Source organism: Rhineura floridana, chromosome 2 (genome assembly GCF_030035675.1).
Source record: "Rhineura floridana isolate rRhiFlo1 chromosome 2, rRhiFlo1.hap2, whole genome shotgun sequence".
Lineage (NCBI taxonomy): Eukaryota > Metazoa > Chordata > Lepidosauria > Squamata > Rhineuridae > Rhineura > Rhineura floridana.
In genome coordinates this window covers 234,742,206-234,765,950 of record NC_084481.1, presented here as the reverse complement: position 1 = coordinate 234,765,950, position 23,745 = coordinate 234,742,206, and the positions used below count along the sequence as shown (strand labels likewise).

General features: G+C 42.9%; 1 protein-coding gene across 1 annotated transcript in view; it reads right to left on the bottom strand.

Moving 5' to 3' along the window:
• Positions 1–4,544: 4,544 nt before the first annotated feature.
• The window catches only part of POLE2 (DNA polymerase epsilon 2, accessory subunit), a 56,144-nt gene continuing 36,943 nt past the window's right edge, over positions 4,545–23,745 (bottom strand). Inside the window, exons 13-19 of the mRNA XM_061613320.1 lie at positions 19,441–19,495; positions 18,213–18,272; positions 18,039–18,116; positions 14,763–14,871; positions 11,940–12,116; positions 6,895–6,962; positions 4,545–5,064 (exon numbers count right to left, since the gene is read on the bottom strand). Coding sequence (XP_061469304.1) covers positions 5,046–5,064; positions 6,895–6,962; positions 11,940–12,116; positions 14,763–14,871; positions 18,039–18,116; positions 18,213–18,272; positions 19,441–19,495 — 566 coding nt within the window. The 3' untranslated portion in view covers positions 4,545–5,045. The remainder of the gene's footprint in view (positions 5,065–6,894; positions 6,963–11,939; positions 12,117–14,762; positions 14,872–18,038; positions 18,117–18,212; positions 18,273–19,440; positions 19,496–23,745) is intronic.

The window sequence follows — 23,745 nt, the reverse complement described above, 5'->3', positions numbered from 1 at the left end:
AAGATGCAGTAATGGCCACCAGCTTGGATGGCTTTAAAAGATTAGACAAATTCATGGAGGACAGGGCTATCAATGGCTACTAGCTGTGATGGCTGTGCTGTGCCACCCTAGTCAGAGGCAGCATGCTTCTGAAAACCAGTTGCTGGAAGCCTCAGGAGGGGAGAGTGTTCTTGCACTCGGGTCCTGCTTGCGGGCTTCCCCCAGGCACCTGGTTGGCCACTGTGAGAACAGGATGCTGGACTAGATGGGCCACTGGCCTGATCCAGCAGGCTCTTCTTATGTTCTTATGTTCTTAAAATTGATCAAGCCACCCAGACTGAACCAGTTAAGGTGATCCCATTGGCTCCAATAACTCCCATACAAATAGATTTGTTAAAACCCAAAAAGAAAACTTTGTACTGTCGCAATTATAGCTGGCATGCATTACAATGTGCTGTGGAAGCTGTTGTTAATCAGACCATGAGTGCAGCAGTGGCTGGCATGGTCTATGGTGTACCCCGTACCACTGTATGGGCCAGAGCCAGGAACTGGAAATTAAAACATGGGGGATTACCTCCAAGTCAAATTGGATCTTCCATTTGCCAATGTCCTCAGGAAAAAGCATGTCATATTTGTTTCAGGGAAATGGATCGTTCAGGATGGGAATTCCCTTCCGATCAGGATGAATAGAAATCAGAATCTCTTTATCTTGTTGAACTGAATGTTCAAAAGGGAGGAAATGTGAAAGGAATTCTGATTTCATCCTGTCAGGCATATTATCTTTTAATTTGTTTGGTTTGCAGTGATTGCTAAAATATATTGTTTGCAGTGTGTATCATAAAAGCAGCATATTTGTTTGGATATTCTCCTAACAGTTTGTGAAAAGAGGCTGTGGTTTGCAGTTAGCATGTTTCCTGAGTCCATTGTCAGGGTAACACAGTACTAAAAGAGGAACTAACTACAGAATGTTTCTTTGGAGAAGCTACACATGCTGATTATATATTGAGTGAGGTTTTGAAAAATGTTTTTCTTCAGCCGGTTTTGAGTGTCTTGTCTTGTACCTTATGAGATGTCAAAACATGGGTCAGGAAGGTGTAAAAGCCCTTCCTCTTTCTCGGTACGGATGAAAACAGTTTGAGACGCCTATGCCAAAAGCCTGCCCTCAGGGTAGGATACCAGGGTGGGGATTGGCACAAAGGGGTCAGAAGGTACAATGTATGTATGACATATCAATGCTTATAAAAGTTATGTATTCCTGTTGATCGGGAGAGTGTGTGGTTCGAAAGGACCCCTCTCCCACTGGTGCCACTGGCATATCTGTATTATTGATCAATAAACCTCTGTCCTTTGGAGCACAATCTTTGGTCTGGAAAGTTTTTTCTTCAACATAATGAATCATGTCTTCTCATGATGTGTCCAAAGTATGATAATCTCAGTTTCATCATTTTAGCTTCTGATGATAGTTCTGGTTTAATTTGCTCTAACACCCAATTATTTGTCTTATTTGCGGTTCATGGTATCTGCAAAGCTCTCCTCCAACACCACATTTCAAATGAGTTGATTTTTCTCTTATCAGCATTTTTCACTGTCCAACTTTCACATCCATACATAGAAATCGGAAATACCATGGTCTGAATAATCCTGACTTTCATGTTCAGTGATACATCTTTGCATTTGAGGACCTTTTCTAGTTCTCTCATAGCTGCCCTCCCCAGTCCTAGCCTTCTTCTGATTTCTTGACTATTGTCTCCATTTGGGTTGCTGATTGTGCCAAGATATTGATAATCCTTGACAAGTTCAATGTGCTCATTGTCAACTGTAAAGTTGCATAAATCTGTTGTCATTACTTTAGTCTTTTTGACGTTCAGCTGTAGTCCTGCTTTTGTGCTTTCCTCTTTAACTTTCATCAGCATTCGTTTCAAATCATTACTGGTTTCTGCTAGTAGTATGGTATCGTCTGCATATCTTAAATTATTGATGTTTCTCCCTCCAATTTTCACACCTCCTTATTCTTGGTCCAATCCTGCTTTCCGTATGATATGGTCTGCGTACAGATTAAACAAATAGGGTGATAAAATACACCCATCTCACACCCTTTCCAATTGGGAACCAATCGGTTTCTCCATATTCTGTCCTTACAGTAGCCTCCTGTACAGAGTACAGGTTGCGTATCAGGACAATCAGATGCTGTGGCACCCCCATTTCTTTTAAAGCATTCCATAGTTTTTCATGATCTACACAGTCAAAGGCTTTGCTGTAATCTATAAAGCACAGGGTGATTTTCTTCTGAAATTCCTTGGTCCGTTCCATTATCCAACGTATGTTTGCAATATGATCTCTGGTGCCTCTTCCCTTTCTAAATCCAGCTTGGACGTCTGGCATTTCTCGTTCCATATATGGCAAGAGCCTTTGTTGTAGAATCTTGAGCATTACATTGTCTGCACGAAAACCCTGTGAACAGAGTATCCAAAATGCAACCCCTTACCACTCTAGCCCAGAGAAATGACGATCTTCGTGTAGAAAGGGAGAGACCTGGGATGATTCCTGGCTACCACCCCATCAAATGTCTCCAAAAAAAAATCTACTCCTCCCCCCCATCTGAACTAATCACTGACAGGCAGGGACAGAGAAGACAAATTCTGAGGAAAAACAAAAAACACCTTTCCACCCCCATATCCCTAAAGAGATGCAGCATACAGTTGACTCACTGGAGGCAGAGTCAAGACTGGCAGTTAGAGGGTGGTTCCCTCCCCTTCCGGCTGGCTACTGTCTAACACTTTGTTAAAGTTTGACTCTGCCTACAGGAGTTAACCATTCCTGTATGCTCCACGACCCCACTGACTGAGAACATCTTTAAAAATGTTTTTTAAAAAGCTTTCAAGATATATTTAAAAACACAGACGCAGATAGGAATAGGTCTCAACTTAAAAGGTCTGTTGAAAGAGGAAGGTCTTCAATAGGCACTGAAAAGATAACAGAGATGGCACCTGTCTAATATTTAAGGGGAGGGAATTCCACAGGATAGGTGCCACCACACTAAAGGTCCGTTTCCTATGTTGTGCAGAACAGACCTCCTGATAACATGGTGTCCTGAGTACATAAGGGATAAGACAGTCTTTCAGATATCCTGGTCCCAAGCTGTATAGGGTTTTGTACACCAAGACTAGAACCTTGAACTTGGCCTGGTAGCAAATGGGCAGCCAGTGCAATTTTTTCAGCAGCGGAGTGACATGTTGGCGATACCCTGCCCCAGTGAGCAGTCTCGGCACCGCAGTTTGCACCAGCTGCAGCTTCCGGACAAACCTCAAGGTGCATTAGAGTAATCCAGCCTGGAGGTTACCAGTGCATGGACAACAGTGGTCAGGCTATCCCAGTCCAGAAATGGCCGCAGGTGTCTTGCCAGCAGAAACAGGTAAAAGGCACTCCTAGCCGCTGTGGTGATCCTGGGCCTCTAGTGACAAAGATGGATTCAGGACCACCCCCAGACTACGGACCTGCTTTTTCAGAGGGAGTACAACCCCATCCAAAGCAGGCAACTGACCAATTATCCAAACTCAGGAACCACCAACCCACAGTGCCTCCGTCTTGCTAGGATTCAGACTCTTGTTTATTGCCCCTCATCTAGCCCATCACTAAGTCCAGCAGCGGTCCAGGGCTTGCACGGCCTCTCCTGATTAAGATGTTACGGAGAAATAGAGCTGGGTATCATTAGCGTACTGCTGACACGTTGCCCCAAATCTCCTGATGACTGCTCCCAAGGGCTTCATATAGATGTTAAACAGCATGGGGGACAAGATGGTACCCTGTGGCACCCCACAACCCAACTGCCGAAAGACAATCACTCAGTGCTATTCTCTGAAAATGACCTTGGATTGGAACCATGTTGTGAATAAACCAATCACACCTTCTCCCCCTATATAACTTGACCTCCATCTTCCTCCACACTCTCCTTCACCAAGTGTCAAATTTCAGTCTGCAAGCAACTCAGGGCAAGGGCCTATCTTTTGGTCATTAACCACAATGGAGACAATAGTTAAGAAATCAGAAGAAGGCTAGGACTGGGGAGGGCAGCTATGAGAGAACTAGAAAAGGTCCTCAAATGCAAAGATGTATCACTGAACACCAAAGTCAGGATCATTCAGACCGTGGTATTCCTAATTTCTATGTATGGATATGAAAGTTGGACAGTGAAAAAGGCGGAGAAGAGAAAAATCAACTCATTTGAAATGTGGTGTTGGAGGAGAACTTTGCACGTACCATGGACTGTGGAAGACAAATGGGTGTTGGAACTAATTAAACCAGAACTGTCATTAGAAGCTAAAATGATTAAACTTAGGTTATCATACTTTGGACACATAATGAGAAGACATGATTCATTAGAAAAGACAATAATGCTGGGAAAAACAGAAGGGAGTAGGAAAAGAGGAAGGCCAAACAAGAGATGGATTGATTCCATAAAGGCAGCCACAGACCTGAACTTACAAGATCTGAACAGGGTGGTTCACGACTTGGAGACACAACAACAACAATCCTGAATTATTATTATTATTATCTTTATTTATACCCCACCATTTTTCCAAAACTAGCTGAACTGGTATGGTAGCAGCAAGCAAAGGACACATTTCTCATGACAGGACTTAGAGTGAAGAATATTGACTTTTTTTGTCTGATTAAAGTTCTTTTGGGGGAAAAGTGTTGGGCTATTGTACCATTTCTGTTTCAAGTAAAGCTGTGAGACTTAATTAATTTAATTTAATTTATTGGATTTCTTAGTCGCTCATCTGGCTGGCCATCCAGCCACTCTGGGCGACGTACAAAATGAACAAAATGACACACCAATACAATAACATTAAAATCTAAAAGCGATAATGATAAAATCTAACCCACCCCAAAGGCTTGCCTGAATACACATATGCAACAACAACCTTATTCTATTAATTATTTGAAAGTTTATTTACAAGAAGTTCTGTATTAGTTCTAGCATACAATAAAAATCCATGATCCTAGAAGTAGTGCTTCCGTAGTATTAAGCTCAGAATATTTGATTTGCTGTTCATGACTGAGAGTCAAAGACCCTGGAGTTTGCTGAAAAAAAATAAAGAAGTTTAGGTTACCATAACTGCACTGGCATTTCTTAAATCTTAATACCTCCTTTCTTAAACCTTTAATGTTTTCTTTTTAGAAGTTATTGAAACTTCAAAGGAATTTTCCATACTGAGATCTCTGTTCCTATGGTTACATGGAATTAAACTCTCACATTTGATTAAATTTATATGAATATTCTAGATTAAGACTGGTGCACAAAGGGCCCACTTCACACAGATTTGTAATTTTTTGTCCAATGCGTTGAAGATTAGGTTCTGCTTAATGCAACAAAAAAGGAAGCATTTACCCTTCATGTGCAAGTCTACAGTGAGTGCCTCAGATCAGTAAGTCTTAATGCTTGCAGATTTAATTGTCTTAAAATTCAGCTTGGCTCTTTTCCAAATCGTTAGGGTCGCCTAAAGTTTACTAGCTTAGGTTGCAATCCAGTACACACTTACCTGGGAGTAGGTCCCATTGAAGCTAATGAAGCTTACTTCTGAATAGACATGTATTGGATTGCATCCTTAGATGTAAAGGAAATCGTAAAAGCTACAGCTTAGTCTGAAAATCACAAATATACTCAAGTGAACTGCTGCCACTTAAGCACAATGAGATTGCAGGGTTGTGTTACGTATATATGTGGGAAGAGGCAAGAAGCCTCTGCAATGCCCACCCTTCATGGACCACAATATCTAGGGTGCCAACATCTCTCTTTCAGCATTGTCCTTGTGTCAAGGAGACAAAAAAAACTGTCAGAGGGAATCCTCTCATCACTTATTGTTTTATTGTTATATTGTATTTTATGATGTATTTTATTATGATGTAATGTATTGTTGTTAAATTGTACGTCGCCTAGAGTGGCCATTGGCCAGATAGGCGACCCACAAATTAAATTATTGTTATTATTATTATATTCTAGGAAATTCTACAAATAAAAACATCCCAACCCATCTTAAAATGCAGTTACAGGCTTCACTGATTATTCCACACGCATTCACAAAATAGGCTGGTAGAGATTTATATTGCTCCCCAAGGGTAAGAGTTACAAAATAGGAATGATAATCTTTTTTTAAAAAGCACCACATTTTATATACCAGTTACTAGAATAAAAAAGAACTCTTAAGCAATTTTTAAAAACTAAAATAATCATTAAAATAGCAATAAAGAACATTAAAAGCAAACTACATAAAATTGTAAAATCCATACTTTTTTTTTAAAAAAAACTTACTTTATGTCAAATGGGTCTGACTCAGTATAAGGCAGCTTTCTATGTTCCTAAATGTTAAAATTATGTGCCTGGGTAGGCTTGCTAAAACAAAAAACTGTTTTAGCAGGCACCAAAAGCAATAGAGTTAAAATTAATGAGCAGGGAGTTCCAAAGAATGGGTGCTGCCACATTAAAGGATTAATTTCTTACAAAAACAGAATGCCAGTTCTGCAGAGCTAAACAGCCAAGTAGTTACATTGTTGGATCAATCCCTTTTGGCACAGAGGCAAACTTCAGAATTCCCTCCCTGGGAAGGCTTGTCTGAAAAGTGTTCAGATCTTTCTGTTCAGATAGGCTTTTGTTAACTATACGGGGTGCTGCAGTTCTGAAATTCTTGGGTATAGATTTTTCCTTGTCAGTATTCATATTTCCGATGTTGAATAGTTTTTAATCCAAATCTAACACAAAACCCTTCCTCCTTTCCCCTCCACCTGACAGAATTGTGTCAGTTCAAAGCTTGTGCAGGTAGCATCCCCCCAAAAGGTATAATTGGTATGTTAAAAAGCCAGAGGTCGGAATAATTCACACACTTACTATTTTGATAGCAAAAGATAATATCATACCTGTCCTCTACTGTTTTGTTAGAGGGGTAGAATACTTTGAATGAAAAGCCACTTCTTGGGAAAGATCCCTAAAATGAAAGGGGGGGGGAGAAACAAAGGATTTTAGTTTTTAAACCATGCCATTTTCGGGAGGTGTCCACTTATAAACCATGGCCCGGTATATAGTTTCACTTGCACACACACCTTGACCATTAATTATAGTTGTCATTTCACTTACCTAGCAACCATTTTCAAGAAAAAAGAGGCTCCAATTAAAATTGCCTAAAAAGTGACAAACTAACCTAAAGCGATGTTACCTTGCTGTATGACAAGCGTAAAAGCAATTATCATATTTTAAATTAAATTAAAAGCAATTGAATTAAAAGCCATTATTACTATCTGACCGAAGAGCAGATCATAAGTCAGGACAACTGCAAATTGTCAAACTATAATCAAATGATGAAAAATCAAAATTCACACCAAGGAACAACCAACATTTTTAACTCTTATAAAGCCAATATATCCAGCATGCAATCACCCTGGAGATAACTGACTTTCTAAGGCTTAAAAGCACCGAGTCTTCAAGGATTTATATATGTAGTGACAGAGAGCCACTGCCAGTCAGTGTAGACAATACTGAGCTAGATGGACCAATGGTCTGACTCAGTATAAGGCAGCTTCCTATCTCCAAGGCAAATTTTGACTGTTGGTGTATTTTTTATGTTCTCATAGTTTGATATCGTTTATAACAATTTAAGTCTTTAGATTCTCTGAACGTACATATGTTTTAACGTAATATGTAGGAATTTTGATGATAATGTTGTCCATTATCATTGCTGTGTTAGCTCCTGATGGAGTTTTGACTCTGAAATGTACTGAGCAAAATAAACTTCTAGCAAACACTGGACCTTGTCTCCTCTCCGTCTTAGCTATTTCCTGTGTGTCAGCATACATGAGATGAAAGCAGTCAAGTGTACACTTGCACAATTGTTTGTGCTATTCTGCTAGCAGATGGTTTTTGTGTATCTGAGCTTCCTCCAGGAAGAGGTATAAGAGGAGAAAACCTCTTTTTAAAAAACCTCTTTGTTGCTTTGAGCGGCCAACAACCCCCACTCCCCAGTTGCTCTGTTTACATCTTTTTCAAAACCTTTCTAGGTTTCAAAACAGGATTGCCATCCAGCATTGCTGTTCAAGTAGTAAAAGTTTAAAGCTGTGTGAAAAAAATTGTGTGGCTCTTTGGATCTCAGGCACTGCAGTAGCCTGCATTTTATACTTTCGGCAGGAAAGGTGTTTTTCAGCAGTGTTGCCATAGCAAGCCTATTCAAATGCACTAGCTCACTTTCTAAAAGTTACATAGCTGTTACACTGTTGAGAATAGAAATCTACACATCCAAAAAAGAAACTGAAACGTAGATGTTATCGAGAGGCTCAGTACAGCTGGAACTTTACACATGCCCTCGGGCTACAGGTGGTATCCAAATAAACTGTTCCACTAGATGCCCAATGGAATTTCTCTACCCTCTCCTCTCCCCACAGAAATCTCCAGAGGGCTGGGAGAACTCCTGGAACAAGGTTCATGTGGGGAGGGGAGAGGGCGGGGATGTTCCATTGCACAGCTAAATGTCCTTGCACTAGTGGTTCTGTTTTGTTGGGTACTGCCCTAAGTATGTAATTTGGCTTTACTCCGAGCCATGGTTGACAAGAGGATCATAATGGTGAACAGAGAGGACCCTAGGGTGATAATCTCATCACATGCTAGTCACAAGCAGGAGATCGCACTTTGACCCAATTAATTCCAGAATCCAGTGTCATATTTATTGAAAGCAACTTTTAATTTAGCAAATAATTCTCCATTGGAAATAAATAACTACCTCAGCACTTTTTTCATAAAAGAGGATGTGCTGATACCCATACTTTGATAAAAGTGCTGTAGGTGCCAGGCAAAAGATCGTCTCACCTTCTTATACAGTATACCCAGACGATCACTACACTCTGCAAGCTACGGCCTCCTGCAGATACCAGCTTATCAGGAGGTTCGTTCCACACAACACAGGAAGCAGACCTTTAGTGTTGTGGCACATCCTCTTTGAAATTCCCTCCCCTTAAATATTAGACAGGAGCCATCTCTGTTATCTTTTTGGCACCTATTGAAGACCTTCCTCTTTCAACAAGCCTTTCAAGTAGAGACCTTATTCCAGTCTGCATCTGTGATGGAATTGCTTTAACGTGTTTTTAAAGCTTTTTGTAAAGATGTTTCTAAAGATGGTGCTGGTACTCTGTACCAGTGAGTTCCATCACAGAAAAAAGGCACTGCCTACACTGATAAAATCTTTTTGCCCATTCTGCTTCATCACTGGAAGGGCCCACTGCTAATAGACTGTGGTAAGCAGAGCAAGAATATTCCATTTGCATTTACTAAGAACTTCTGAAGAGCCACAACTCAGTGGTAGGAGCATCCAGTTTGCACATAGATGGTCCCAGGTTCAGTCCCCAGCATCTCTATGGAGGGCTGGGAATGTCCCGTCTGAAACCCTGGAGAGCTGATTCTAGTCAGTGCAAACAATACTGACCAATAATCTGATGACAGCTTCCTATGTTCTAGGCTCACACCCTTTTGTCACCACGGCGAGAGAGCATTGCTAAAATAAGACAATGAGGAGAAAATGCCCCATGGGTAGGCGTTCACCCTTGGCAAAGCAGTTAATTAACTCTGCTCAGGATATTTATTTATTATTTGATTTATTTGTTTGATTTATATCCCGCCTTTTCTCTCAGTAGGAGCCAAGGGCAGCAAACAAAAGCACTAAAAACACTTTAAAACATCATAACAGACTTTAAAATATATTAAAACACAACAATTAAAAACAACACCATTAAAAACAATTTTAAAAAAGCTTTAATATCACAGGAACTCTTCACTCTTGTCTTTTATATTGAAATGTCAATCAGGTACATGCCTGGATCTTTGTGAAATAATTCAGATTCTGGAGAAGGTTAAAACAATAGTTTTTCTTAGAGCTGAGTGCACAAAACATCCCTAGCTTGTCTAGTTTTATGGGGCATTTCCTAGAGGCTAATCTGTGCCCCTCTCTTCTAAGACATGTTGCCCTTACATAAAGCTGCAGGAATGGACTTCCTTTTCTTCACTTATGCTGTAGCTAAAACCCTTCTTTGCCTCTACCTACCTTGTATTTCCTGGCCTCTAAACCATGTTTTGGTATTTGGAATTAGCCAGGTCTGTCTGAAAAAAGGTACCAGCCAGTATCTTTCTCAAAGAGAAGTTTTTTCCATTTTTTGAACTAACGTAGCAGTGTTCAGAGAACCTAAATGAAGGGAATTGGACTTGAGCTGAAGATCTGCCTTACCAGCCACACCATCACTGCCTGCACCTTAACAGGAATCCAGAGTATTCCTTACAAAGTGTATGCAAAAAAACATGCTAGAGGAGAACTGTATTTTCCATCAGGTGAACTCCCTTTGTGGCAAGATCTCCCCTGCCACAGCAACAACTCCATAAGCGGGGGATTGGTGTTACCATCTCACTCCTTCCTCACTGGTGCAGGTAACCACTGGATCTCAGTTTCTCCACTTCTTTCTGTCTTTTCCCTAATCAACTCTTGCCCCACAGCAAGACAGAGTCTTTAAAGACTCTTCCTCACACTCCCTTATTCGGCAATCCTCTGCCCCAGTCTATCTCCTCTATTTTTGCAACAGTAATTAAGTCCAGGCAACAGGTGAATGCATTCTTAACACATTCTTTTATGTATTTTTCTGAAGCAGCATTTTAAGACGCAAAGTTGCTTTTGTTGTTCTTAAAATCATTTTATATTGGCATGTTATCTCTTTTAAATCTTATCCATTTATAAATAAATGGAACTGCAGTTATGGCATGTTTAGTGCTGGCTCTCTATAGTAAGCATACAAAAATTGGCCCATGCTAGGTTCCCAATATTAAGCAAGGTTATATTTTATTTTATTTATTTATTATTTAATTTATATCCCGCCCTTCCTCTCAGTAGGAGCCCAGGGCGGCAAACAAAAGCACTAAAAAAACCCTTTCAAACATTGTAAAAACAGACTTTAAATTATATTAGAACAAAACATCTTTAAAAATATTTTTGAAAAGGTTTAAAAACATATTAAAAAGCAATTCCAACACAGACAGAGACTGGGATAAGGTCTCACCTGAAAAGGCTTGTTGAAAGAGGAAGGTTCAAAAGGGGAGGGAATTCCAAAGGATAGGTGCCGTCACACTAAAGGTCCGTTTCCTATATTGTGCAGAACGGACCTCCTGATAAGATGGTATCTGCAGGAGGCCCTCACCTGCAGAGCTCAGTGATCGACTGGGTATATAAGGGGTAAGACGGTCTTTCAGGTATCCTGGTCCCAAGCTGTATAGGGCTTTGTACACCAAAACTAGAACCTTGAACTTGGCCCGGTAGCTAATAGGTAGCCAGGCAATATAAGGCAATGCAATTCTCTCCATGCGTGCACCATAGTCTCCAGTAAAGATCCCAGTTATAGTATTGCTAATTCCCCCAAATCAGCATTTTAGCAATTACAAATGTAAGACTGGTGTACACTGCTTCACGAAAAAGTCAAGCAAAAATGTGTAACTTATAATATTGGGGTAGATAGATGCAGATACAAACTATATGGAGATATTAACAAAGATGTTGCCATGGAAGTAGAATCTGTATCTCCACATTAACAAAACAATGCATTACTTGCATAGGAAGTAATGGTCTTCCAAAAACAAAAGAAACAATCCACCCAGCAGCATTTAATATATAGCCAATTTAAAGAAGAGAAAGGAATAAAACTCAGTTAACATGCTGACTTTTCTTATGTTAACTCGATATAAATTTTCATGATGTAAATATAATTTTGAGAGGGACTGGTGCTAAGTATGGACTCTCTCAAAACACATTGTGTACTAAGAACACATTAAACAAAATCCATCATATTGTATACACAATACAACTTTCCCCGCCTCCTCTGTTATTTTTCTCACTATAAACCAGCTTTTATCATGCTCTGAAAAGTAAGGAAGGGATAAATCTTACAGGATTTATGCAGAGGCAATCGGTGTTGGTCACGGTGAACGGGTCATATTTGTCGGCAAAGACAATGAGATCTGGCAGAGGGTATGTTCTCAAGGTGTAGTCATAGGCCCAGTAGACAGGGCTAACATTAAGGGGCAATGGAGTCAGATGCCCTTGTGATAAAATTGTCTTTACAAACTGCAAGGCAAAGAACAAGGACACACAAGTCACTTTGGTTTCCATATAAATGGAACTACTTGTCTTTCAGACTCCTAACTAAATCACAGAATGATCTTGTCTTTATTGGTGATCATTAGCACATGTTGGTAATAACACCATCTATTTTTGATGCTTCATTTTGAGTTCTAGATCTGGTAAATTAAGTTGACCTTGGGACTTATTTGAATCCCTGCAGTCCCAAATGGTTGTGTGGTGATCTTGAGAAAACCACTCTGAGCATTGTGTCAGAATAAAATTCCCCTATTATTAACAGAACTTATTATTAATAGAACTACAGCATCAGAAATGAACTTTCATCACCTTGCTTTTGGGAAGCTAGAGCAGAGGAAGTCTTTTGTATGGAGGATCTCCTTCAGATGAACTATTCTCCATAGGAAATCCAATTTAGTCATTTGACTCTCTCCACACGTTCCATTAACTATATTGAAAAGTTTCTACATGCAGAGAAAAAAAAAAGGAATTTCTACTTTTCTCCCTCTTTTTTGCGACTACCACTCAGCTCCCGTGGTAGAACTCCTGCATACGTGCCTAACGTTATCTGCACGTAAATGCACTAAAATAGAAAAGAACCTCAAGAATACAAAATTTTATTTATTTATTTATTAGATTTCTTAGTCGCCCATCTGGCTGGCTAACCAGTCACTCTGGGCGACGTACAAAATAAGCAAAATAGCACAAAATGACACATCAATACATTAAAATCTAAAAGCAATGATGTTAAAATCTAGCCCACCCCAAAGGCCTGCCTGAAGAGCCAGGTCTTCACAGCCCGGCGGAAACTCATTGTAGAGGGGGCATGGCGAAGATCATAAGGGAGAGAGTTCCATAGGGTGGGGGCCACAATTGAAAAAGCCCTTTCTCTAGTCCTCACCAGTCTAGCTGTTTTGACTGGTGGGACAGAGAGAAGGTCTTTTGAGGCCAATCTTGTTAGGCGGCATAGCTGATGATGCTGGAGGAGCTCCTTCAGATAGGCTGGGCCGAGACCGTGTAGGGATTTAAAGGTCAAAACCAACACCTTGAATTGGGCCCGGCAAGCAACTGGTAACCAGTGCAACTCTTTGAGCACTGGAGTTACGTGGTCTCACCGGCGGCTGCCTTTAATCAGGCACGCAGCCGCATTCTGTACCAGTTGCAGCTTCTGGACCCTTTTCAAGGGTAGCCCTACATAGAGCGCATTACAGTAGTCAAGGCGAGAGGAGACCAGGGCATGTACCACCGATGGGAAGAGATGACTGGGAAGGTAGGGGCGTAGCTTCCGTATCAGATGGAGTTGATACAGTGCTGCCTGGCTCACAGCCGAAACCTGAGCTTCCATGGACAGTTGGGAGTCAAGAATGACCCCGAGGCTGCGGACCTGGTCTTTTAGGGGCAGTTGTACCCCATTGAGCACCAAGTCCAAGTCCCCTAACCTTGCCTTGTCTCCCATGAACAGTACCTCAGTTTTGTCAGGGTTCAGTTTCAGTTTATTCCTTCCCATCCAGGCACTCACCAACTCCAGGCACTTGGGTCAGGGTTTCTACAGCCAACCTTGGTGAAGATTTAAATGAGAGATAGAGCTGTGTGTCATCCGCATATTGGTGACACTACAGCCCAAATCTCCTGATGATAGCCCCCAGCGGCTTTATATAGATGTTAAATAGCATCAGGGAGAGAATGGAGCCCTGTGGCACCCCACAGGTGAGAGGCCAAGGGTCTGAAACCTCATCCCCCAGTGCTACTCTTTGGTACCTATCAGAAAGGAAGGAACGGAACCACTGCAAAACAGTGCCCCCTATGCCTAACCCCTCTAATCGGTCCAAAAGGGTACCATGGTCAACGGTATCAAAGGCGGCTGAGAGATCCAGGAGGACGAAGAAGGTGTATTCACCCCTATCCAATGCTCTCCCCATATTATCCACCAAGGCAACCAAGGCTGTTTCAGTCCCATGTCCAGGCCTGAAGCCCAACTGAAATGGATCCAGATAATCCGCTTCCTCCAAGTGCGCTTGCAACTGCTTCACCACCACCCGCTTGACCGCCTTGCCCAAGAATAAATAAGGCAGCCTCTTTACAACTCCTGCATTCTTGGCAATACCCATCGTTGCACATGTGGGCTTCTGCTCATGCAAGAGAACTTCTCCTTCCTCTCTTCCACCCTGCACATTTGGGAGGGACTGGGGGGCGGAGAGGAGGGCGAAGTCCCATTGTCTGAACAGAAGCCTGTCTGCTGACTCTGGATATTACCCAGAGTACAAGTCACAGTTCGTTGCCCAACAGAGACCATGGGATGTCTTTCTCTGGGTGAGATTCAATTGTGCCAGCCCAGCTGCACAATAAGTCAGGTTATGCAATGCAACTTCCAGTTTTTCTTAAACCCCTCCCCCAAAATAATGCTCCAGAGTGTCCATCCCACCCCCTCAATCATTCACAGCAGATTTTGGGGCTGCACAGGGAGCTGCAGGGGTGAGGGAAAGGGAGAAGCCCTGTTGGGCCAGCAGATCCCTGCTCACACAACACTGAATCTCAGCCTCTACCTCTATTCCAAAAAATAATCATGTTAGAATAATAGTAAGTATACAACCAGCAGAAGCTTAACCCTAAACGTTTCATGCTTTTTTGCCTTACCTGATTAGGAATATCCAAACTGCTACTAGGAAATCGGACACAATTCCGGCACATCTTGTTTACCAAGTCTTCTCTGAAGATTATTATTTCCTGAGTGCAGTACTGGACCCTGGAAGGAACAAATGCAGTTTTACTTTTTCAGGGTAATTGAGCAAACATCCAGAAGAGACTATTCACTAATAGGCAAAAAAAACCCTTGCGGTTTAAGAACGTAACCTATAGCCGACAGATATTTCTATCAAACTTTAAAAAGCAGGGAAATTGGTCAGCTGTAGTGAATGCACCAGGGGAGCAGCAGACCTGAACTCCTCTCTGAGATATTGGACTGCCCTACAAATATGTCAAAATGCAAACACCATTTGGGTTGGTCTTTCACAGTCCAATCCACTTCCTGTGTAGCTTGGAAGAATTTGGTAACGTGCCTCTGAGCATATGGTGAGTGGTGGTAGCATCTGCCATCTTCAAAGATGGAGAATTACATTTTTGTATGTTTGATGGTGTTTTACTTTGCTTCTTTCCTGTGTTACTACCGTTTCTACAGAGAATCTAACCTAGAAAATTGTATTTCTCTCATTATTCATCCTAGAAATCTGTGTCAAATTTATTTTTATTAATTTCAAAGCCTTTGTATTGGTCAATGTCATATGATGATGATGACAGCCTTTTGTGTTTCAAACTGGGGGTTATGTTCTATTTCTATTTTGGGTGCATTAACAGTTGAATCTGAAACTGCAGTTTGATGTAGAATCAGACTGATCACAATGACTCTAGCTGTTGGAAAAAACAAACTTGTCCTGCCCAAGATGCATGTGTTCAGCCTGCTATGATGAAACCACTCCACTTAAGGAAAGGTGGGCTTGGTCAATTAAAAACATAGAGCACACCTAGAATCTTGCTAGAATATATTTTACCTCCCACTGTTTTATCTTCTGCAAACTGAGACCTCATGCCCATTGGAGACTATTCTGCAGAATAGTCAGTGTCATTATTCCACAATTTTCTGAAGTTTTTTTAGCATAGATTATGCAAAGCGTTGCTGTATTTCACATATTCACAGAAGCAGAAGCAAAAGAAAATGATTTACTATAGGAAACTTCACTAAAATTGCAAAGTAAATGAAACATATTTAAAGTGACTATCTGAACTATATCAACTGTTTTTAATATTGTTGCTTCCTCCCTGCTAAAACAAGATCAGCACAGCACATGTTGTGTCTGTTATTTGGGATGACTGCAGGTGTTGCCACCACTCCCCATATGCTCAGAGGCACGTTACCAAATTCTTCCAAGCTGCACAGGAAGTGGATTGGACTGTGAAAGACCAACATAAATGGTGTTTGCATTTTTACAAATTTGTAGGGCAGTACAATATCTCAGAGAGGAGGTCAGGTCTCCTGCTCCCCTGGTGCATTCACTATAGCTGCCCAATTTCCCTGCTTTTAAAAGTTGGATAGAAATATATATTGGCTACAGGTACATTCTTAAGCTGCAAGGTTTTTTGCCTATCAGTGAATTTCTCTGCATTTTAATCTGGGAGGCAAATGGGATCCTCTGCAAGTTCGCTGAGAATGGATTGATTATTTGCATGCTTATTGAGTTCAGTGGGATTTACTCCCCTGCAATCATGTTTAGGATAGGTGAAACTGACTACAGGGGATGGGGAGGGGAAGAAGGGCAGGGGTGGAGGGGAGGAGGGGAATGGGAGCAGGCAGAAGGGGGAGGGGAGGAGAAGGGCAGGTTTGATCATTGCATGTTTATTGAGTTCAGTGGGATTTACTCCTGTGAAATCATGCTTAGGATAGGTAAAACTGACCATTTATTTATTTATTGAATTTCTTAGTCGCCCATCTGGCTGGCTATCCAGCCACTCTGGGTGACGTACAAAATAAATATACAAATACAATAAGCATTAAAAAGCTGGAAACAAGAAGAATAAAATCTAGCCCACCCCAAAAGCCTGCCTGAAGAGCCAGGTCTTCACGGCCCGGTGGAAACTCATTATAGAGGGGGCATGGCGGAGATCATTTGGGAGGGAGTTCCACAGGGTGGGGACCACAAGTGAAAAAGCCCAGTGGGGTGGGGAGGAGAAGAGGGAGGGAGGGCTGGAGTGGGCAGGGGAGGAGGAAGAAGGGAGAGGAAAGGGGGAGGAAGGCAGGTCTGATCATTTGCATACTTATTTTCAATGGGTGGTAAAACTGACCATGGAGGAGGTGAGGGGAGAAGGAGGGAGGGAGGGGAAAGGGGAGCACAAGGAGGTGGAGGGAGGGGATTGGAAGGGAGAGGGAAGGGAAAAGAGGGAGGGGATAGGAGAGAGGAGGGGAGGGCAGGTTTGATCATTTGCATGCTTATTGAGTTCAGTGGGATTTACTCCCCTGCAATCAATCATGCTTAGGATAGGTGAATTTGACCTGGCAGGAAGGGGAGGAGGAGGGCAGGAAGGGGAAGGGGAGAGCGAGGAGATTGGGTGGGTAGGCAGTGGGCAGAGGGGAAGACCCTTTTCCTTCCAAAAGGAAAACATTGTGAACAGTATCATTGCTTTTCAAAGTTTCCCCCACCTTTTTATTCTACAGCAGGCACATGTGGCTGAATGTTAAACCACTCTGGCCACTGGGGAATAGGAGTCTCCTCTCAGCACCCTTCACAAATACACTTCCCAGGATTCTTTGGGGGAAGCCATGGCTGTCTTAAGTGAAATCAAAGTCTGGTGTAGGTGTGGCCTGCCAAGCCCAGCAGCTGTGAGTCTGGCTTTTAGAATATTGACAGTTGGTTCTTACTGAGCATGCCAAGAGTTATCATTGATTCCAATGCTAAATTTCTTAAATTAATTAAAAATCAGCCAGGCATTTTTTAAACTTTTAAACTGCAGAAGATGAAGGTCAGAGTATGGAACAATGTTAGTAATAGGATTACAAGTACTCCGGGAACATGGCTGATTTTTAATTAATTTCAACAAATTATGAGAACACTGGCAGAAAAAAGTCCAACAGGGCTCTGTTTTTTCTCTCTCTTTTTACACTTTGAACTCTCAATCTCTCTGACTGTTTTGTGTATCCCCATGAAAATTTAGAGGTTTGGTAAGCAAGTGTTTCTGGGTTCAGGACTATACGTCTTGTAAGGTTTTGTTTTGAAATGAGCTTATGGGAAGCATCAGAATGGCATGGGGGGTATTTTCAATTTAACATTGCAGAATGCAAAAAATCCATGCTGGCTATAGTATACAGCCACACTCACGGTTGTATAATAAGCAAGGCAGAAATATAGACAGATGTCCGTTTACCTGCAAGGATTTGTAGTGAAGACTGACAATGGCACCTGCTGTTGGAACTCCTCTGTAATGTTTTCAGTAAGCGGTGGCCTAAAATAAATGAATGTGAAAGATATCACAACTGAATTTGCATATTCTCATTGCTGTAGGTTCAAAGAAATTGTCTTAATTGTGTCGCAAGCATACCTTGGCAAAATGGAGCCTGGGCCAGGATCTTCAGAGCCGGGAACAAATACAAATCGACTGCTATAAACAGTTGAGTACATACACTGTTTTTAATATATTTGATAGGTAAAAATGAAAGCTTTAGCAAAGCAAATGGCAACATTACTCAAATAGAACCATGGTTTCAGAAGCGGGGGCGTGGAGGTAACATAAGCCTCCAATTCTGACAAGTGAATGAAAGGCTCTTTTGGAATTTTGTAACTTTGTAGGAGTTTCCAGCTAACACACACACAGTATTCTATAGCGTGACTGAACAAAAAAGAATGAGCTTTTTAGTAACTGTTATCAAAATATACAACACTTGGTGTAAATGGAGACAAAGGGTTTTTTCCCCCCTCTAAGCAGGCCTAAATTCTGCATTGGGGAATACTTTCTAACTGACAAATGTGAAGCACATCTGTTAAAGCAGGGTATCCCAAAGTGATCGATATTGACCCCATTGGGTCAATGGGGCTGTGTATAGGGGCTGAAAAATGTAATTAGGAACTATGAGTCTCAGAAATGAAGGGCATAGGCATGTACAGAGTGCACCTCCCTTGGCAATGCCCTTGCATTTAATAAGATAAATCACAATATAACAGTGTTCCTTACTTTTTACATTTTATTATTATAGTAATTTACTACCCACCCTTCATCCAGAGGTCCCAGGGCAGGTTACAATAATTTTAACACACATAATTAAAACAGTTAAAAACAACCTAAACAACTTCACAGAAAATAGGGTGGGTCCTAAAAATAAACATATCAGGTGTCGAAGGGTTAGGGTAAAGTGCTGCATCTCCAGCATTCACCAAAAGTTGTACAGTGAAGTTGCCAGACACACCTCAGTGGGGAGGAAGTTCCACACCTTAGGGGCTGCCGCAGATGATGCCCTCTCCCGGGCCACCACCACCCTGAGCTTCCTAGGGTAGCAGAACTATCAAAAGGACCCCCTCTGCTGAACTCAACACCTGAGAGGGTCTGTTGGAAGGAGGCAGTCTTTCAAATGACTCCTAGTAATAGTGATTGATGATTAATAAACATTGATTATATATTGATACTTCTTGACTATATTTCATTTACATTCCTAATTTGGGTTGAGTTGGGTTGATGACAACTCTATAATCTCATCAAATGGTCAATGAACTCAGAAATTTGGGAGACTGTTAGAGTAAGATTTTTCACCAAGCAAATAAAAGACAGCACATACCTCTTATGGATACTGGGATATTCGCATATTATGTCTGCAAGGGCTTTCAATGAACCTAGAGGCACAACAGTAAAATTTTTCCTATGAAACTGTGTAATTACTCCTACATTTTCTTACCTTATTCACAAATAACCCATATACATCCTGCATTCAGAGCCAACCAACAGTTACTGCAAAAGTTCTCTTCCCCCCCCCCCTGTTAGTCTCCCTTTTCTCCTTAAGTGTATCATGTTTAGAGAGCAAAGGCTGAAAGAATGTCACCTATCTATTTTGAATCAGGTTTCAAGAAGCAAATATGATGAACTATGCCTTTCATGCTTTGAGACCTCACAATCTATAAACCCATTTTGCCTTTAAGAGAACAAGAAAAGGCTTTTCCAGTGGTGGCTCCATTTCCTCTCACAGGATATGCTTATCACTCTCTTTTCAGGTCCTTCAAATGGACCTTAAAACTTTTTATTTCAATCAGCTTATAAGGGCTGATGCTGATGTGGAATTGTAAAACTGTAATTGCTCTGTGTTACCTTTCTTGGTCTACAATGAAAAAGATTGGACCATTGGTCTCACCTGAAGGGTGATTTTCATAGGAGGGCGGCCATCAAGCGGGGTTATAGCTCCATCTATCGTCCGAAGGCAAGAATGTTTTTGAAGTCAAGACTAAGGGCGTCAGGCCCCTCCCACTCTCCAGTTCATTCGCAGCGAGTCCAAAGAGAGATATCTAAAAATGCAGGCGAAAAGGCCAACGGGCCTACCAGCAAAGACATAACACAATAGCAATAATCATAATAATATGACTCTAACATAGCGATATAACATTAATAGCAGTCTTGACTTCACTAGTAAATCTAATATAATAGCGTAACAGGAATATATGAAAAAAAAACCAAAAATATCTAGGTATCCTCCAACTGGGAGGGTCGTGATGGCAGTCCTCCTATGAAAATCACCCTTCAGGTGAGACCAATGGTCCATTTTCCATAGGAGGACTGCCATCAAGTGGGATGTACCAAAGCAGCCCATAACAGGGAGGGACCACCCACATCCTAATCATCATTAAGAACCTGTTGCAACACTCGTCTGCCAAAAGAGGCATCGGCAGAGGCATAACGATCTATTTTGTAATGCCTTATAAACGAGTGTGGGGTAGACCAAACAGCAGCTCTGCAAATATCAGCAACAGGAGCGTTGGTAGCAAAAGCAGCCGTAGTGGCCGCTGACCTAGTGGAATGAGCTGTTATACTAGCTGGGACTGGAAGCTTAAGGGACTCATAGGCTAAGGTAATACATGCACGCAACCAGCGGGATAAGGTGGAATTAGCTACTTTATGCCCCATAGAACGTGGATGAAAGGATACAAACAAAGACTCAGTTCGTCGTATATCCTGGGTCCTAGACAGGTAGGTCTTGAGAGCCCTCCGAACATCCAATGAATGCCAAGCCTTCTCTAGAGGATGGGTAGGATTCGGACAAAATGAAGGAAGAACAATGTCCTGGTTGCAATGGAAAACTGAACTGACCTTGGGACGGAAGGAAGGATCAGTCTTCAGCACAACAGAGTCCTTGTGAAAGACACAGAGATGGCGGGCAGAAGACAATGCGCCCAGTTCCGAAACTCGTCTCGCAGAGGTGATCGCGATCAGGAACAGGACCTTGAATGACAACAGACGTAAAGGCACAGTCCTAAGGGGCTCGAACGGAGGGTGTTGTAAAGCCTGAAGGACCTTCGACAAACTCCATGAGGGAAAACGGTGGAATACAGCCGGTGAGTGTAGCGCGGTTCCACTCAGAAAACGTTTGATGAACGGGTGCGAGGCAATAGGAGCACCAGCGGAGGACACTGAGAGAATAGACGACAGAGTGGACGCATGTCTACGTAAGGTGTTGGGTCTAAGTCCCATCAGGAGGCCCCTATGAAGGAACTGCAGCACCTGTTGTATTGTGGCCTGGGAAGGATCGAGGTGCTGGGACTGACACCACCTGGAGAATGCCACCCAAGTATGTTGATATATACGGGTGGTGGATGGTCTTCTCGAGGCCAAGATAATGTCAATAACAGCGTCAGACAGGCCAGCAGACCTTAAATGTCCCCGTTCAAAAGCCAGGCTGTTAGCTTGAGCCAATTGGGATCCTGATGCAATACTGGGCCCTGGGATAAGAGGTCTGGCCTGACCGGGAGCATCCAAGGGTCCGTCACTGACATGGCAAGGAGATCCGAGAACCATGGTTGACGGGGCCAATATGGAGCTATCAGAACCAGTTTGGTCCTCTCGCGTCGCGCCTTTCTCAAGGTTCTGGCTAACAGTGGTATTGGAGGGAAGGCGTACAATAGGCCATCCGGCCACGGTAGCGACAGGGCATCCACCGCTTCCGCTGTCGTGTCCAGGTATCGAGTGAAGTACCTGGGTAGCTGGCAATTGCGACTGGAGGCAAATAGATCGACTGAGAAGACGCCGAACCAACACTGGAGAAGATGGAAAATAGTCGGATGAAATTTCCATTCTCCCGGAAAGACCTGTTGTCTGCTGAGCCAGTCTGCTGTCACATTCCAAATTCCTCTGAGATGTTCTGCTTTTAAGGATTGCAGATGTTGCTCTGCCCAGTCAAATATGAGGGAAGCTAGGTTCTGCAGAGGACAGGACCTGGTCCCCCCTTGTCTGTTTAAATGAGATTTGGCACACGTATTGTCCGTTCGAATGAGAACATGGTCCAAGTGGAACAGAGACTGAAAATGGAGCAGAGCTAAGTGGACAGCCTTCAGTTCCAGCCAATTGATGCTCTGAGTCTGCTCTGCTGTGGTCCAAACCCCCTGAACGAACTGGGAGTTGCAGTGGGCTCCCCAGCCGAGGAGACTGGCATCTGTGGTGATAACAGTCCTGTGGGGTTCTCTGAACGGAGTGCCCTGGGTGAGATGTTGGACCCTCGTCCACCAGCAGAATGAAAGACGCAGTGCGGGGCTAATTGCTCGATGATTTGACCTGGCAATGTCCTGCTGAAACGGCAACAAAGCCCACTGGAGTTGGCGAGTATGAGCTCGAGCCCATGGCACAATATGGATGGTGGACACCAACATTCCGAGAGCCCTGGCTAGAAGCATGACATCTGCGGTTGCGTGGTGCATCAGAGACCGTGCGATGTCTGTGATAGCAGTTATGCGGTCTGGAGACAGGAACACCGTCGCCTGCAGGGTGTCCAACATCGCCCCTAGATGTTGTAGGCGTTGGGTTGGTTGGAGATGGCTTTTGTCAAAATTGACTAGCCAGCCGTAGGCCTGCAAGACATGGAGCGTGAGCGTTAGATGGCAATGAGCCAGCTCCCTGGAACTCACCGGTATTAAAAGATCGTCCAAGTAGGGGTAGATATGGATCTCTTGAAGCCGGAGGTAAGCCACTAGTATGAGTAGCACCTTGGTAAATACTCTCGGGGCAGATGAGAGGCCGAACAGCATCGCTCGATATTGAAAATGCTGGGGGCCAAAAGCAAACCGAAGGAATTTTCTGTGGGCTATGCAAACAGGCACATGGAGATACACTTCCTTTAGGTCGATAGAAGCCAGGAAGTCTCCTTTGTGAAGGCTTTCTGTAATGGAGTGGAGGGATTCCATTTTGAACCTGCGATACTTTACGAAACGGTTGATGAACTTGAGGTCCAACACCGCCCTCCATGACAGATCTCGTTTGGGCACAGCAAATAGGAGGGAGTACACCCCTTCCGACCTCTCTGTTGTAGGGACTGGCTCTATCGCCGCTGTGTCCAAGAGGTGATGTATGGCTGTCTGCATAATGCAGTGCCTGGCTGGTGCCCTGGGACAAGGGGAGGGATGAAATCTGTCCAGAGGGATTGCCGAAAACTCTAGTGCATAGCCATAACGAAAAAGATCTCTGATCCAGGTGACCTGAGTCAGACGCAGCCAATGGTCTCCAAACAGAAGCAGTCTGCCCCCAACCAGTATCGCATCAGTACTGTCTGTGCTGGTGAGACCCTCCCCTATATGAGGACGTTGAGGTACCTCTGCGCCCCTGGTACTGACCTCTGCTTTGGAAACATCTGTTCCAGACTCCCCTGGAGGGACGGAAATCATAGGTTCGGAAATCGCGGCCTCGTCACCCGGGCCGTGTTCCTCAAAAGGGCTGGGTCGTGCGGTATGAGGTGAAACCTCTGAAAGGCCTGCGATCAACATTCCTGACAGTGGCCAAGACAGGCTTTCGAGCATCCATGGGGTCAACAAGCACTGCCTTTAGGGCTTCCTCGCCGAAGAGTAATGAGCCAGAATAAGGTGCCCTTGATAAATTAACTCTGGCTGTAGAG